This window comes from Scyliorhinus torazame, chromosome 13 (genome assembly GCF_047496885.1).
Source record: "Scyliorhinus torazame isolate Kashiwa2021f chromosome 13, sScyTor2.1, whole genome shotgun sequence".
Taxonomy (NCBI): Eukaryota; Metazoa; Chordata; class Chondrichthyes; order Carcharhiniformes; family Scyliorhinidae; genus Scyliorhinus; species Scyliorhinus torazame.
In genome coordinates this window covers 151135063-151152018 of record NC_092719.1, presented here as the reverse complement: position 1 = coordinate 151152018, position 16956 = coordinate 151135063, and the positions used below count along the sequence as shown (strand labels likewise).

At 44.0% G+C, this 16956-nt stretch overlaps 1 protein-coding gene across 4 annotated transcripts in view; it reads right to left on the bottom strand.

Annotated features, from left to right (window-relative positions):
* Window positions 1–16956, bottom strand: part of eogt (EGF domain-specific O-linked N-acetylglucosamine (GlcNAc) transferase) — a 93735-nt gene that overhangs the window by 58324 nt on the left and 18455 nt on the right. For all 4 annotated transcript variants that reach the window (XR_011934141.1, XM_072472291.1, XM_072472293.1 and 1 more), the window contains exons 2-4: window positions 13236–13334; window positions 10416–10638; window positions 5731–5831 (exon numbers count right to left, since the gene is read on the bottom strand). Coding sequence is in view for 3 of the 4 variants with exons in the window: in XM_072472291.1 (XP_072328392.1) it covers window positions 5731–5831; window positions 10416–10638; window positions 13236–13334 (423 nt within the window). In the remaining variant the exon portion in view is untranslated. The remainder of the gene's footprint in view (window positions 1–5730; window positions 5832–10415; window positions 10639–13235; window positions 13335–16956) is intronic.

The window sequence follows — 16956 nt, the reverse complement described above, 5'->3', positions numbered from 1 at the left end:
CACCCAGGTCCAGGACATTAATATAGATTTAGAAAAACAATGGGCCTAACAGCAATCCCTGGGGGAAGCCCACTGTATACCTTCCTCCAGTCCTAAAAACAGTTGTTCCCCATTACTCACTGTTTCCCATCACTCAAGTCAACTTTGTATCCATGCTGCCCTTACCCCTTTTATTTCATGGGCTTCAACTTTGCTGACAAGCACATTATGTGGCACTTTAAAAGTTCACATGCACCACATCTATGATCAAACACATTACCCTCATCAACCATCTCTGTTACTAGTGATGGGTCCGGACCAGATCCCACTATTGGTTAAGATCTGGAATAGAACCCAACTATTTGCATTTGGTAAAACAGTGAGGAAATGTTACTGCACCACAGGAGTGGCAACACTCACCAGCAGGCAGCTTTCTGTTAAAACAAACTTAATTTGAACACAGAATTAAGCACATTAGCAACAAAGAAATAGCTTTATAGTTAACAATTGCAACATGTTGACTTGCTTCCTAAAACCTGCCTCTACATTCCAATTAAGCAACCCACATATTTCAAATACCACGTATGTATCATTAACAACAAGATTTTATTTGCAGACTCCTTGGAGAGAGTAACCATTTTTTGGGACCAAGCTGAAAACCTTCTGTTCAGGTTAGAGCTCTGGAACCAACTTCTTTACCCAGACAGACCTGCCACCTCCCCCACCCCATTGGCTTCACCAGCTGCACTCAAAGCCAACAGCATTCTTTTGTCACTTGTTATACTGTGTGCCTTGATTTGCTTAGCCAGACTCAAACTGTTACAGCATTAACAGCCCCCTCCTACCTGCAAACAGGTAAAATGGCTTTTAATATCCATTAGCAAAACACATCACCTGCAAAAATCACCGATTAACTCACTTTTAATCAAAGCTCCAGCAGACATACTGGGCATGATTCTAAATTTGGGAGACAATGTTCTCCCGTCGAAGTAGATTTGCTCGTCTGCGCTGCCATTAGGAACGATGCCCAGCAGTGATTCACTCTCCCTTGCCATGTAAGTATTATGCATGGTGGGGAGGTCCCGGGATTCCATTCCAAATCCCGCTATCAGGCTGCCATTTTGAGCGGACTGTCCGATACCGAGGTCTGGCAGCTGGCCCCCTTCCCCCTCCTACCACAACGCACATCCTATCCCCCCCAGCTGACAAGTAGGCATTCTCTGCCCTCCAACCACCACAGGAATTGCTGGTTCGCCCCCGCCCCCACCTCCTCAGCATGCATACATGAGGATACCGCCTCATCCCCCCCCAGAACACAAGTCCTGCTCACACCACCACACCCAGACCCCCCCATCAGACCTCCCACATCAGAACGCCCCAACAGATACCCCAATATCAGAGAGATCCCTCTCATATTAGAGACCCCCCCATGTCAGATATGAGGAGTGTCTGATATGGGGAGGGTCTCTGATGGTGGGTGGGCAGGATTTGAGTTGAGGGGGCCCCCAATGAACTTTAGGGTCGCCTACATTACATACTTACCCCCTGACCCACCGCGAGATCCACCACGTCAGGGCCACACATAAAAATACTTGCAACAATCCATGCCCGCGTGTATCCTGGCCAAGAAGTTTAGAGCATTACGGAGATGAGGAGAATCGGGTGTCCAGCCCGTTAATCGGATGCAAATGGGTTCAAATGACCCAATAGCATTTTTCACCGGTGCGGGGAATGTCGCTCACTGGGACCGGACCATCGGATTTTTGCAGCACACGCAATTCTCCACTGCATCAGGAACTCCATTACCTGTGGCAGGCAACAGTGATTCCACCTCACTGTTTGTAAATATTTCAACCTAGGTTTTAATAATATTACTGCCCAAATACAAACTATAAAACATGACCATTTCTTATATTCATCACATAATTCACAGAAAAACTCTATCAAATAAGATGAATATGACCTACCTTTAACATATCCATGTTGGCTTTTCCTAATTAATCCACTTTTATACAGGTGGCTATTTATTTTTCCCCCAGATTATCATTTCTACCACATCACCGAGGTTAAACTGACTAACCTGTAGTTGCTGCCATTATCCTTGCACCCTTTTTTTGAACAGGGTGCAATATCTGCAATTTTGCAGTTGCAGTGTTCAGAGGAATTTAGAAGGCCTTACACACAACGCAGTTTTACAGTCAGAAATTATGAGGTTGAAGATGGAGGGACAATTTTGGGCGGGGGGCAGGGAGGACGACACGCCGAGGCAGATGGCGACAGACTGTATATAGAAAAATTTAAGGGAAGAAAAGGACAAACGTTTCTGTACTATAGAGTAAATGAAAACAAACAGCAATGCACATAATTTTGAAATACCAATAAAAAGATTAAAATAAAAAAAAATTGTGAGTTTACCTGAAGTTGCATAATTTTAACTTCAGGAGATTTTTGTCCCTCTCCCCTCCCTCCCATCCCACCTGAAACCTAGCGTGACTGACTGGCTTGGATGGCAAATGTGCAAAGCTGCGGCAAAGGAGCAAGTAGACTTTGTGGTGCGGCATGGAAGAGATCATAGGGAGTGTGATAGATGGAACATGATTGAGGAAGGATTCGGTAATCACAGAAGGTGGATGGAGATTGTTGGATGCAGGTGGTTGATCACAGAGGAATACGTAGATCATGTATTGTGGTCGGTAGACTGTTATTTGGAAGGGGGCCCGGTTTGATGATCGCGCGGCAAACCTGTTTTTTAAAATTTAGAGTACCCAATTAATTTTTTTCCAATTAAGGGGCAATTTAGCATGGCCTAGCCTGCACATCTTTAGGTTGTGGGGGTGAAACACACGCAAACACGGGGAGAATGTGCAAACGCCACACGGACAGTGACCCAGAGCCGGGATCGAACCTGGGTCCTCGGCGCCGTGAGGCAGCAGGGCTAACCCACTGCACCACCGTGCTGCCCTCTCGCGGGGCAAAGCTGACAAATCATGGAGTGATTGGGGAAGATAATATGACAGGGGAGGAGAGATGGGAACATTCAGGAGGTGATCCTGGAGGTGATGAGTTTAATAGGATAGCTTGTTGTGCCTTCTATTCCTCAAGCCCCGCGGCAAAGGCGCATGGCGTTTGGATCCTTACCTCATTTTACCTGCCAGCCTGGGAAACCTGACTGATACGAGTAAAAAATGAAAATCGTGCTAGAAAATGGAGACATGCAGCATCTTTAAAAGGCTTCAACAACTGACCCACCAATTCACAGCTAATTGGTCTCCTGCTTAAACCACAAGCAGGCAGGTTGGAGCCATGTTGGTGCTGAAAATTAAAGTCAACAATTATGCCACAACATTTACATCAATGCTTTGGAGATTAAAAAAGAGGCTCCCGTTCGGGAATGGCATTGTCGGGGGTTAACTCCCTGTCCTAGGGCCAGCGAAGGCAGTAAAAGTCAGGAGACAGCACAGAGGAGGGGAATGTCGCAGACCAGCAAACAAACGGCCGTGAAAAAAGCGGCTGAAAGTCCGTCAGGGAGTGGAAAGGTCACCGCGGGGTCAGTAAAGAAAATGGAGGCTGGAGCACCAGGGGAGACCGCATTGCTTACGGCTGAAGAAATAACTACGGTGATGGCTGCGGAATTCGAAAGGCAGTTTGCAAAATGCATGGAGACGTTGAGGAAGGAGATGAGGGAGGTTTTGAGTGCGCTGGTGGAGGAGGCGATTTCCCCGGTGATGACGGCGGTGGCGAGCGCAGTGGCGGAGGTGCGAGAGCAAGGGGAGGCGCTGAAGAAAGGGGAGGAGACGTTATTGCAGCACGGTGATCAACTTGCCTCGATGGGGAAGGAGATGCGGAAGGTGATGTACATTAACAAGGATCTGCGAGGAAAAATGGAAGACCTGGAAAACAGATCCAGGCGACAGAATTTGAGGATTGTGGGGCTGCCCGAAGGAGTTGAAGGACTGAAGCCGACTGAGTATTTTGCCGCGATGCTGGCAAAATTATTGGGGGAGGGGGAGGATCCCTCCCAATATGAACTGGATCGGGCTCATCGGTCGTGGAGGCCTGTACCAAAGGCGAGTGAGCCGCCAAGGGCAGTGACTCTGTGCTTCCGTAGGTACAGTGTGAAGGAGAAGGTCCTGAGCTGGGCCAAGCAGAAGCGGGTGGTGCAGTGGGCTGGAGCTGGTATACGTGTATACCAGGACTTTACGGTGGAGCTGGCGAGGAGGCGGGCTGCCTTCAACCGGGTGAAGAGGGCACTGTACATTAGCAAGGTGCAGTGCGGCATTGTATATCCAGCGAAGCTGAGGGTGACTTATAAGCTCAGGTATTTGTTTTTTGGAACGGCGGAAGCAGCAGAGGAGTTTGCGAAGGCAGAAGGACTGTGGCAGAACTGACAAATTGAGAAATGGCCATGTGCTGATGTAACCTCATGACTGTATTTTCTTCTTTTTTGTTTCACTGCGTGCGGGTGTAGGGACTAAAGGAGCCAATGGTGTATATATTTGGACAAGGGAAGGGATGGGACTTTCACTTGAAATGAGGGCTCTTTGGGGTGTAGGTGGATATGCGGGGTGTGTGTGCTAAAAGGGGATCTCTGGGCTTTCCTAGGGCTGGTCAAGGGGGAAAGGGACCCGGGCGGGGGCCTCCACGCTGGCCGGTTTAAGCCGGCCAGTGAACGGGAGTGAGGTGGGGGGGAGGGGCTGCGGCCATCGGAGCCTGGCAGAACAGGGTCCAAGTGGTCTAGCCGGGGTGGAAAGTTGGGGGGGAAGGAACCGAGGTTGGGAGGAGGTGTTTTACAAGAGGCAGTGGACGGGAGGCGCTGGAGACTTGGAAGGGGGGGGGGGGTACAACTCTTGGGTATCATGTACGGTACTCTTTCAGAGGCTGGATGGCGGTGAGTGTAGGGGGAGAGGGGGGATTGGACTCTATAGGTCCATGGTGACCATGGGCGGTCCCGGACTCCTTTTTCTTTTTCTCCTTTGTTTCCACCGTGGGAGGGTTTGGTTTATTGGATGCATATATTGACAGGTGGGCCGTTGTTTGGGGTGGTGGGAGGATGGGATCATTGGTATTGTTAAGGGGATTGATTTTGTATTTGTTACCGTTTACTGTTTGTGGGTGGGGTGTAAATCTTTGAAGGAAAATGTGAAAATGTAGAATAAAAAAAAATATATTTTTTTTAAAAAGACTTGGGGTTTTGTTATGCAATGCAATTGAAGCTCCTTTAACATGAAAATCACTTCAATTACAATCATTGTTTCACATGGATACATTTGTGGTATATCTTCGTAGGTACTGGCACGGAAAACAGCAGATTTTCTAAGAAATTAATCACAATTAAATGTTTATGAAACAATTACCATATCTTCAGGCAAAAATCTGAGGTTCCAATTCTGTATTTATGACAGAGAGTGTTTATTTTTCAAAAAGCTACAATTTATAGCTTCTTGAAACATACTGACTTTCAATACTCCATTTAGTGCAAACTATTATTCTTTTTATTAGTGGCTGGTAATCCTTTAGTGAAAAGCATGACGAAAGATTATTGCAAATGATTACACTGAACATTTTCCAGTCCAGGGTCTTAAAAATAAGGCCAGGACGCTGCTGGAAAATTAAAGTATATTTTTGAGAACCTCCTGCAGCAGTGATAGGGAAAATTGTATTCCACATTTAACTGCACAGACAAAATAACACAAAATACAAAATTTTCCGACCAAAAGTGAGATGTATCCCTTCCTTTGCAATGGGTCTTACCAGCCTGAAGTAGCATCAGTGCACATAGGGTAGCTGAATCTGTATTCTGGCTTGCATTTGTTTTCGTATCCCCAGCAGGATTGCAGCTTTCTCAAGTGTTTCTACCACAAATGCAAATGTACAATTAACTCAACTTTCTCTGGTTAACAATATCTTATCCATCATTTCATCCGAAGTACTGTCCATCAATTCGTCACAATATGAAAAATGCAAAATGGTCAAAGCAGCAACATAATGAACAGGAAAAGATGATTTTATGTTAAATTATTACTATTATTCCTCATCAAAATTTCTTCTTTACTTCGAATTTTAATTACTGCTGAATAGCACTAAAGTTGAAGTAATTCATATGATTTATTGTCCAGTCGTGATATAAATGACTGTTAAGTCACTACTGTAGTGGAACATAGGTTGACGTCACAATTCCAAACTCATTAAGTGACCCATATAGCTGTTGCGAAAACACTTAAGCACAGCCTAACTATTTCTCAACTTGGCGAGATAATCAGATGGATAATTAACCCCAGCTATTTTCACAGAACAAATAATGACTGGTCCATGCAACATTTCTGGAGACATGAATGCGGGTTGCCCATCTGCTTTACTCCAGACAGTTTGCCCCCAAAAAAGTCCTGCGCTTATAATTTTGTTTTTAAAAAGCATGTGCTTTAGGACTGAACAACTGTTTTCAATGTACAAATTACAAAGCCCTGAATAAAACGTTCAACAAACATTGCATTTTCTGATTCCAAAGAATCTTGGGCGAAATTCTCCGACCCCCCCGCCGGGTCAGAGAATCGCCGGGGGCTGGCGTGAATCCCGCCCCCGCCGGTTGCCGAATTCTCCAGCACCGGATTTTTGGCGGGGGCGGGAATCACGCCGCACCAGTTGGCGGGCCCCCCACCGCGATTCTCCGGCCCGGATGGGCCGAAGTCCCGCCGCTAAAATGCCTGTCCCGCCGGCGTAGAATAAACCACCTACCTTACCGGCGGGACAAGGCGGCGCGGGCGGGCTCCGGGGTCCTGGGGGGGTGCGGGGCGATCTGGCCCCAGGGGGTGCCCCCACGGTGGCCTGGCCCACGATTGGGGCCCACCGATCCGCGGGCGGGCCTGTGCCGTGGGGGCACTCTTTTCCTTCCGCCTTCGCCACGGTCTCCACCATGGCGGAGGCGGAAGAGACTCCCTCCACTGCGCATGCGCGGGAATGCCGTCAGCGGCCGCTAACGCTCCCGCGCATGCGCCGCCCGGAGATGTCATTTCCGCGCCAGCTGGCGGGGCACCAAAGGCCTTTTCCGCCAGCTGGCGGGACGGAAATTCGTCCGGCGTGGGCCTAGCCCCTTAAGGTTGGGGCTCGGCCCCCAAAGATGCGGAGCATTCCGCACCTTTGGGGCGGCGCAATGCCCGACTGATTTGCGCCGTTTTGGGCGCCAGTCGGCGGACATCGCGCCGATACCGGAGAATTTCGCCCCTTATTTTAAAAAGAATGCCATGGTGTGTGGAAGATCCATTTGTACATTGAACATAAAACTGTGACCCCTTCAGTATCTTGCAGGCGCTATTATAAATTGATATTACGCTTTACTTTTAAAATATTCAGTGCAATCCAAGCATTCCAATGTCAAATTCTATTCCAATTTGGTCATTAGAAATAGAAAACATTCTGCTTTGGCCACTTGCAGCAAAAAGTCCTGAAACATCCCCCAGAGTTCCTTCAAGCATGATCAAATATCCACGCCATATCTCAGAATTCTAAGGGCGGCACGGTGGCGCAGTGGTTAGCACTGCTGCCTCACAACGCCGAGGATCTGGTTTCGATCCTGGCCACGGGTCACTGTGCGTGTGGAGTTTGCACATTCTCCCCGTGTTTGTGTGGCTCTCGCCCCCACCCCAAAGATGTGCAGGGTAGGTGGACTGGCCATCCTAAATTGCCCCTTAATTGGAATAAAAAAAGAATTGGGTACTTTTTTAAATCTCAGAATTCTTATACAAGGTTCATTTGAGAATTATCAAAGTGCAATATCGGATAAAGAGACGGCAATAGTTGATGCAAATTTGAATGTGTTCATTGTCAGGAATACTATTAAAATCTGTTCAGGTATGCGGAGGGAGAATTCAGAATGTCCAATTCATCTAACAGGAGGAAACCGAAGCACCGGAGGAAACCCACGCAGATACGGGGAGAACGTGCAGACTGTCTGTGCGGAGTGTGGCAATGAGGGGATTTTCACATTAACTTCATTGCAGTGTCATGTAAGCCTACTTGTGACACTAATAAAGATTATTATAAATTGGTTGGATGGCTGGTTCATGATGCAGAGCGACACCAACAACGTAGGTTCAATTTCTGTACTGTTTGAGGTTACTATGAAGGCCCCACTTTCTCAGCCTTGTCTCTCACCTAAGGTGTGGTGACCCTCGGGTTAAAGCACCACCAGTCAGGTCTCTCACTCTCAAAGGGGAGAGCAGCCTGTGGTCCTCTGGGACTATGGCGACTTTCATTGAAACAACAAGTTTTATTCAACTATTTTTATTTGTCATTATCAAATTTAATATTATTTCAGGGAATATTCCATTTTACTAATGAGGTATTTTCAAATTCTGTTCTTCCAAGTTCCAGGAGCCAATGTTTTGTTTCAGGAGTACAAATTCAATTATATTTCACGATAGTATTCTGAACAGCAAGTCAAATTCTAGTGAGAGTTATATTGCAGGGATCCCCAATGGTTCAACTGGTTACAGTAATGAACATTATGCAGACAACCGATCCTAGATTTGATCACCATTTTGTGTTTGTAGGATCTCTGTTCAAACAGCAAAATGGGCAATACAATTGGCCTAAATGTCCTTTTGTTCAGCCAAGGCTTCTATTCCTGATGACAATACAATGACACTTATAGTGAATCTAGGTAAAAGCACAATCAAACTCAGTCATGATATCTTTATTGAGTAGGTATCTCTATTGAGTAGTAAATGCATAAGTTCACCTCTAAGAAGTGGCTATTTAAACAAGCTTTTATCATTCAGCAATGCAGTGATTTCCAGCTGCTCGAAATATCAAAAGGTTAATCCTTAATATTCCAGTCACTGATTAAAAGGATTATGAATTCAGACAAGGTTTGCTGTGTGGGCAAATATGTTAAAGTTTTTACTTCTGAAATTTAATTTCTGTCACGCATGAACTGCTTTAATGTTTGATATATTAATTTGAAAAGGTATTCCTTGGATTAAAGGGAAGGACAGATTGTAATTTTCTATTTTATAAGCTACTGATGAGCAGAGGATTCGTTTTTTGAGGACCAAACTATTTCTTAATGGTCAACTCCACCTTCCTCCATAACTAACAGTTCCAGCTAAACAAGGCTACAAAATATATTATCTGCGGGCTAATCTATTGAGTTTTCTGCCTTGACTTCAGAGTCAAGGAAATATTTTGCAAAACTTTGCCTTATTAAGTAAATTAGTAGTGTCTATGATTGGACTTATCTTCTGAAAGCGCTGATCATGCCAATGTGGGGAATAATTTTTCACGAGATTCAGAAGCTCTCTGGTCCTTCACCCATAAAGCCATTCTTCAAATTGGAGCCTAGATCTTGGGTTTTCAAAGTGGCATTCTCTGTCCATGAGGGGATTCTGAGCTCATTGGATTTGTGTCAGTTATCAGATTTCAGTATTTTCTATATTTGTTCATTAACAAAAATATCATTTCTATTGTTGTATACCAATAAAATATGTTTCCTTTTCAGCAGTAGATGCTGCCCTTTGCAGTTCGGGCAGGAGCTCAACGAACAGGATTAGCAAACATTTTTATTTTCTGCTTTTTAACAGCGCTAGCTTTGAAAGTGCAACCTGCATGTGCCACGCTCCCGCTGTTTATACTCAGTTAAGAACCAGTCTCTCCAGCCACGCTGAGCTCCAGAGGCTCAAACAACAAATGGAACCATGAGTTCTTGCATTTACACAACGATAATCAGCATTTTGACGGCAGCATCAGAGACCCATATTTTCATGGGTCTACAATACTACTGGTCCCTGGAACAAGGGCTGGATCAGACTAATAATAATAATAATCTTTAAACATAATAATAAACATTAACACTGCAGTGAAGTTGACTGTGGAAAAACTCCTAGTCGCCACATTCTGCTGCCTGTTCCGATATGCGGAGGGAGAATTTCAGAACGTCCAAATTACCTAATAGCACATCTTTTGCGACTTGTGGGAGGAAACCAGAGCACCCGGAGTGACCCACGCAGACACAGGGAGAATGTGCAGACTCCGCACAGACAGTGGCCCAAGTCAGGAATCGAACCTGGGACCCTGCCGCTGTGAAGCAGCAGTGCTAACCACTGTGCTACCGTGCCGGCGAATTCTGTGAAGCAGATACTATGAAGCGAATTTTGTGCAGATGCAATTAGCATAATGCTGTGCAAAATCATATAATAATTGGACATCTTTGAACATTTGCAGGGAGTTTTTAAACATAAATGTTTGAAAAACTGGTCTTGGCACCGGGTGTGACTGGGTCAGCCAATTTGTGAATGTTTATGAATAGTAACCCACACTATATCTATCTGTACCACAGATGTATTGTTGCTTAACAGAACATTTTAGATATTTATAAAATATACCAACTTATTCCTTTTCACAAAGTTCAAGAAATTTGCTTTTGTGCATATAATAAAACTTACCTTAAATGGACAGACAGGATCTTTCTTGCAACTAGCAGCTATGTGCATGTTGTTGTATAGAAAATAAGGAATGTGCTCATCAGGCAATCTGATGTTATTATGTAAAGGCAGTACTTTGACAGCATCTGCATCAGTTTGATCACTGTCTTCCAGTCCAGAAACTCCAGCAGGCTGCATTGCAAACTGAAGCAGCAATAACATCATAAGTGAACAGATGGCAGACCTACAAAAGAAAAATTTAAACTTTGAGCAGATTTTCATTATGGCTTTTCAGCAGACAATCCAAATGTTCCTATATAAATTAGCAAGTGTCCTGAATACCTCAAGCAATCCAAACTTTAAACAGTACAGGTTTACTCAACTTTGATGTAAAAAATGTGTTTTACTGGAAACATGCTTTTGAACTTCACAAGATGTCTATATCTAAACAGTAACACTGCAACTTACTGCATCTATGACTCATTGATATAATTTCCTTCCCTGGTAACAAACTGAGTCACCTGTTTTAGATTACAATGTAATCGTATCCTTAAAATAAGACATGGAAATAATAAAAAGGGATTACAAAACATCCGGCTCATTCAAATTTATGCTTAATCAACGAGACATAATAATCAATTTAAAATCAGCATGACTTATACAAGATTTAAATTCGAGAACAATCCTGGAGACTACATCTGTCCGAAATGTATTGTTCAATTATTAGCAAATACATCTCCAAGCTTGTTCATTGATACTGCTGCAGGAAAGAATATACTGTTTCAGACAATCAGGCTCTTCACGCATTGTCATTTTGCTTGGCTCAGTTAGTAAGCTATTAGTTTCTTGCTCTTTGCAGGTGATGCTCTTAAGACCCTCCAAGACACTGGGCCAAGATCAGGCAACCATGGATAGAAGCACATAAATTACAAGATGAAAAATCCATCTCGTCTTTGTTTCTTGCATTTGTATCCAACAATGAGTTTTCTTCAAGGCACTTGCCTAATTTGCCTTGAAGGTATCTAACAAAGATAATGGACAGGATTCTCCATTTGGGAGACTATGTTCGCCCGCCAGAGCTGAATTGCACCTGAGCTGCTCTCCCACTGGGAGAGGAATAATAATCTTTATTGTCACAGTAGGCTTACATTAACACTGCAGTGAAGTTACTGTGAAAATTCCCCAGTCGCCACACTCAGGTGGCTATTTGGGTGCACTGAGGGAGAATTCAGAATGTCCAATTCACCCAAAAGCACGTCTTTCAGGACGTGTGGGAGGAAACCGAAGCAACCGGAGGAAACCCACGCAGACACGTGGACAACGTACAGTCTCCGCACAGTGACCCAAGCCGGGAATCGAACCTGGGACCCTGCCGCTGTGAAGCAACAGTGCTAACCACTGTGCTATCATGCCGGCAAATTCCTTGAGGCGAATACTATGAAGCGAGTTCTGTGCAGATGCAGTTCGCATAATGCTGTGCAAAATCATATAATAACTGGACATCTTTGAACATTTGCAGGGACTTTTTAAACAGAAATTTTTGCATGGCAACGATTTCGAGGGATTCCCAAGGGAATCCCATTATCAGACCGCCATTTAGGGTGGGCGGCTAGATATGAGGTCCCATGGCTCCCCCCCCCCCCAGATATTCTGGATCACGCCCGGACCCCCCCCCTATAGGGGTACCCAATTCATCTCCCTTCACAGTTGAGTGACTTTGAAGTGGTCAATTGTGAAACTAACACAAAGCACTTAACTCTGCTTGAAGTGGTCAAGGAGCTGTCAATCAAAGACTGACATCTATAAACATTAAGGTTAGTTTCACAGCTGACCACTTCAAAGTTACTCAACTATGAAAGGAGCAAAGTTACTCAACAGTGAAAGGAGATGCTGACAGCTGGGGTTATGTGAAAGCTGGAAATCACAGACTAGTAAGATCAATATCAAAGAGAAATGAATGAATGGCTTGCAGATCAAAGGTCTGAGGGGGTTTAAACCTAGATGACTGGTTTTCTCTTTCCAGGGGTTGACAGATGCTGCGTCCTGTGCTTAAGCCAAGAGTGTGTTGACCAGATCAGATTTAAAACAGTGATTTTTTTTCCACTGTCTCGGTTTGTTCTGCACTCTAGCTTCCAGTTGGGGGTCTCTCTTCTGGGGGGTCTCTGGGATTGGTCTCTTTATTTAGGGGGTGTCTCTTTATTCCGGGGTGTCTCCTTATTTAGGGAGTCTTGGGCATTTCTTTATTTAGGGGGTCTCTGGGGGATCTCTTTATTTAGGGGCTCTCTTTATTAAGGGCTCTCTGGTGGGAGTCTCTTTAATTCGGGGGTCTCTGGTGGGGGTGCGTGGCAGGTCTTGCATTGTAGGGGGGGGCTGAGGTTGGCTTCCGATGAACTCTGGAGGCAACTCCCTTGGTCCACCGCGCCAGGTACTACTTGTCAGCGCCAGCACCAATTCTCGCCCACGTGATTCCCGGTCCAGAGAATCACAAGGGCCCGGAGAATATGGTGCCCGGCCTGGTATGGTGCCCGGCTGGCGTGGGGCACAAATCACAATCCTGTGCCAAAAGGGGACGGGAGCATTGGAAATGGGGCGCCGATCCCATTTTTCCCCAACGCTGGATTCTCTGCTGTATTGGAAACTCCACTACCAGCGGAGAATCCAGCCTAATGATAATGGTGACTTTTTCTGAACATTTCAGAGCCTAACCTTATTTTTGTAAATTCCTTTGCCATTAACAAACATCAAATCATAATTTTAAAAATAAAACACATTTTTTTCCTTTTGAATTCTCAGGTCTGCATTTAAGCTTCCATCTGATAAGATAAAGTTTTCACCTCTTACCTGCCCGAGTATCCAAATTCATTTTTAATTATGAAATTTACTTCCTTCTTTTTGATCCATTCAGGTCCCTCTTCAGTTTCACTTTCCGATTTCGATAAGCTAAAAGAAAAATAGTTATTTCACTTCACTTCCTGAGCAAAATTAGTATCCAGTGCTTAACTTCGGAATATTTCACTTCATTAAAATGCTTCATGTCTCTCTGATTGGCTTCCCTAGTGAAATAAAAATCCTGCTTTATCTTGAACTATCAAATTCTGACATCAATATTTCAGATTAACTTCAGTACTTCCAGCATCCCACCAAATTTAACCTTCAAATTTAGTTTTGTTAATAATGACTACTTTCATACGTGCAAAATATGTGAAATTGAATTTTAAGAACAGATTGTACAACCGATAGGCAACACTGCTTTTATAGTCAACATGGGAACAGACCAACAATATTGTTGCATTGATTTTTGACTCGCCTCAGAAAGACTTTCTTTTGCAGGTTACAATGCAATCTGAATCTCCTAATTATGTTACAGACATAATAATTAACTTCATACAACTTCCTGAAGATGACCCGAATAAGATCTCAATAAATTTCTAACAACTGCATTAGAATCATTACCCCTTCATCACAACATGTAGTGCACTGAAATGAAAAGAAATAAACTCACAAGTTAATAAAACCGCAATAGCATGGAGAGCTTACAAACCAGAAAATTAATTTTGGGTTTCAGACGAGTTATAAACTACTCAAGCTTTTCTTTCAGGGTTTATTATCTGAATCATAGGTTTTGATAAAAAGAAAAGAAAAACTGCAAAACACACCACTTAAGAAATCACGATAACGGGTGAACACCCATAGAGCAGGGCAGCATCAAGCGTGAAAATAGAAAATGAGAAGCTGAGGCATGCCAAGTTTGGGTTTTTAATATCTAAAGACTGTAGGAGTAAGGAAATGCTGAACAAGTTGTTCCACTTTTCAATTCTAGGAAAGAATTAAAGTCAGGAGACAGTGTAATGAGTACTGGTCACTGTACCTCATGTGCAATTCTTGATTATAACGCAACTGGGAAATAGGAAAAGGAAAATGCACGTATTATAGTGTTGGAGCTCAGAACAAATAAGAGGTTAAAGTTATAGTCCATTTGCTCAGTTAACGATGAAAGAATGGCAAGAACTGATATTAACATTTTTACATGCATATAAAAAGGAAAAAAGTAGCAAAAGTAAGTGTTGGTCTTTTCCAGGATGAGGCTTGGGAATTAGTAATGGGAAGCAAGGCAATGGCAGAGACTTTGAACAAGTATCTTGCACCTGTCTTCATAGCATCCCAATAATAGAAAATCGAGAGGCCAAAGGGAGGAAGGAACCTAAGAGCATAAGAACTAGGAACAGGAGTAGGCCATCTGGCCCCTCGAGCCTGCTCCGCCATTCAACGAGATCATGGCTGATCTTTGTGGACTCAGCTCCACTCTCCGGCCCGTACACCATATCCCCGAATCCCTTTATTCTTTAGAAAGGTATCTATCTTTTTCTTAAAAACGTTTAAAGAAGGAACTTCAATTGCTTCGCTGGACAAGGAATTCCAGAGATTCACAACCCTTTGGGTGAAGAAGTTCCTCCTAAACTCGGTCCTAAATCTACTTCCCCTTATTTTGAGGCTATGCCCCCTAGTTCTGCTTTCCCCGACCAGTGGAAACAACCTGCTCGCATCTATCCTATCTATTCCCTTCATAATTTTATATGTTTCAATAAGATCCCCCCGCATCCTTCTAAACTCCAATGAGTACAGTCCCAGTCTACTCAACCTCTCGTCATAATCTAATCCCCTCAACACTGGGATCAACTTAGTGAATCTCCTCTGCACTCCCTCCAGTGCCAATATGTCCTTTCTCAGGTAAGGAGACCAAAACTGAACACAATACTCCAGATGTGGCCTCACCAACACCTTATACAATTGCAGCATAACCTCCCTAGTCTTGAACTCCATCCCTCTAGCAATGAAAGACAAAACTCGATTAGCCTTCTTAATCACCTGTTGCACCTGCACACCAACATTTTGCGACTCGTGCACCAACACACCCAGGTCCCTCTGCACAGCAGCATGTTTTAACATCTTACCGTTTAAATAATAATCCATTCTGCTGTTATTCCGCCCAAAATGTATAGCCTCACACTTGGCAACATTGAATTCCATCTGCCAGACCCTTGCCCATTCACCTAACCTATCCAAATCCTTCTGCAGACTTCCGGTATCCTCTGCACTTTTTGCTTTACCACTCATCTTAGTGTCGTCTGCAAACTTTGACACATTGCACTTGGTCCCCAACTCCAAATCATCTATGTAAATTGTGAACAACTGCGGGCCCAACACTGATCCTTGAGGGACCCCACTAGTTACAGGTTGCCAACCAGATAAACACCCATTTATCCCCACTCTCTGCTTTCTGTTAGTTAACCAATCCTCTACCCATGCTACCACTTTACCCTCAATGCCATGCATCTTTAGTTTATGCAGCAACCTTTTGTGTGGCACCTTGTCAAAAGCTTTCTGGAAATCCAGATATACCACATCCATTGGCTCCCCGTTATTTACTGCACTGGTAACGTCCTGAAAAAATTCTATCAGATTAGTCAGACACGACCTACCCTTTATGAACCCATGCTGCGTCTGCCCAATGGGACAATTTCCCTCCAGGTGCCCCGCTATTGCCTCCTTAATGATAGATTCCAGCATTTTCCAGACAACCGAAGTTAAGCTTACCGGCCTATAATTACCCGCTTTCTGCCGACCTTTTTTTTTTTTTAAACAGTGGTGTCACGTTTGCTACTTTCCAATCCTCTGGGACCACCCCAGAGTCTAGTGAATTTTGATAAATTATCACTAGTGTGTTTACAATTTCCCTAGCCATCTCTTTTAACACTCTGGGATGCATCCCATCAGGGCCAGCAGACTTGTCTACCTTTAGCCCCATTAGCTTGCCCAATACTGCCTCCTTAGTGATTACAATCATCTCAAGGTCCTCACCTATCATATCTTTATTTCCATCAGTCACTTGCATGTTATTTGTGTCTTCCACTGTGAAGACCGACCCAAAAAACCTGTTCAGCTCCTCAGCCATTTCCCCGTCTCCTATTATTAAATCTCCCTTCTCATCTTCCAAAGGACCAATATTTACCTTAGCGCTCTTTTTTGTCTTATATATTTGTAGAAGCTTTTACTATCTGCTTTTATGTTCTGAGCAAGTTTACTTTCATAGTCTACCTTACTCTTCTTTATAGCTCTTTTAGTAGCTTTCTGTTGTCCCCTAAAGACTTCCCAGTCCTCTAGTCTCCCACTAATTTTTGCCACTTTGTATGTTTTTTCCTTCAATTTGAGACTCTCCCTCACCTCCTTAGATATCCACGGTCGATTTTTCCCCTTTCTACCGTTTTCTATTTTGTCGGTATGAACCTTACCTGAACACTGTGAAAGATCGCTCGGAAGGTTCTCCACTGTTCCTCAACTGCTTCACCATGAAGTCTTTGCTCCCAGTCTACCTTAGCTAGTTCTTCTCTCATCCCATTGTAATCGCCTTTGTTTAAGCAAAATACACTAGTGTTTGATTTTACCTTGTCATCCTCCAACTGTATTTTAAATTCCACCATATTGTGGTCGCTCCTTCCAAGAGGATCCCGAACTATGAGATCATTAATCAATCCTGCCTCATTACACAGGACCAGATCTAGGA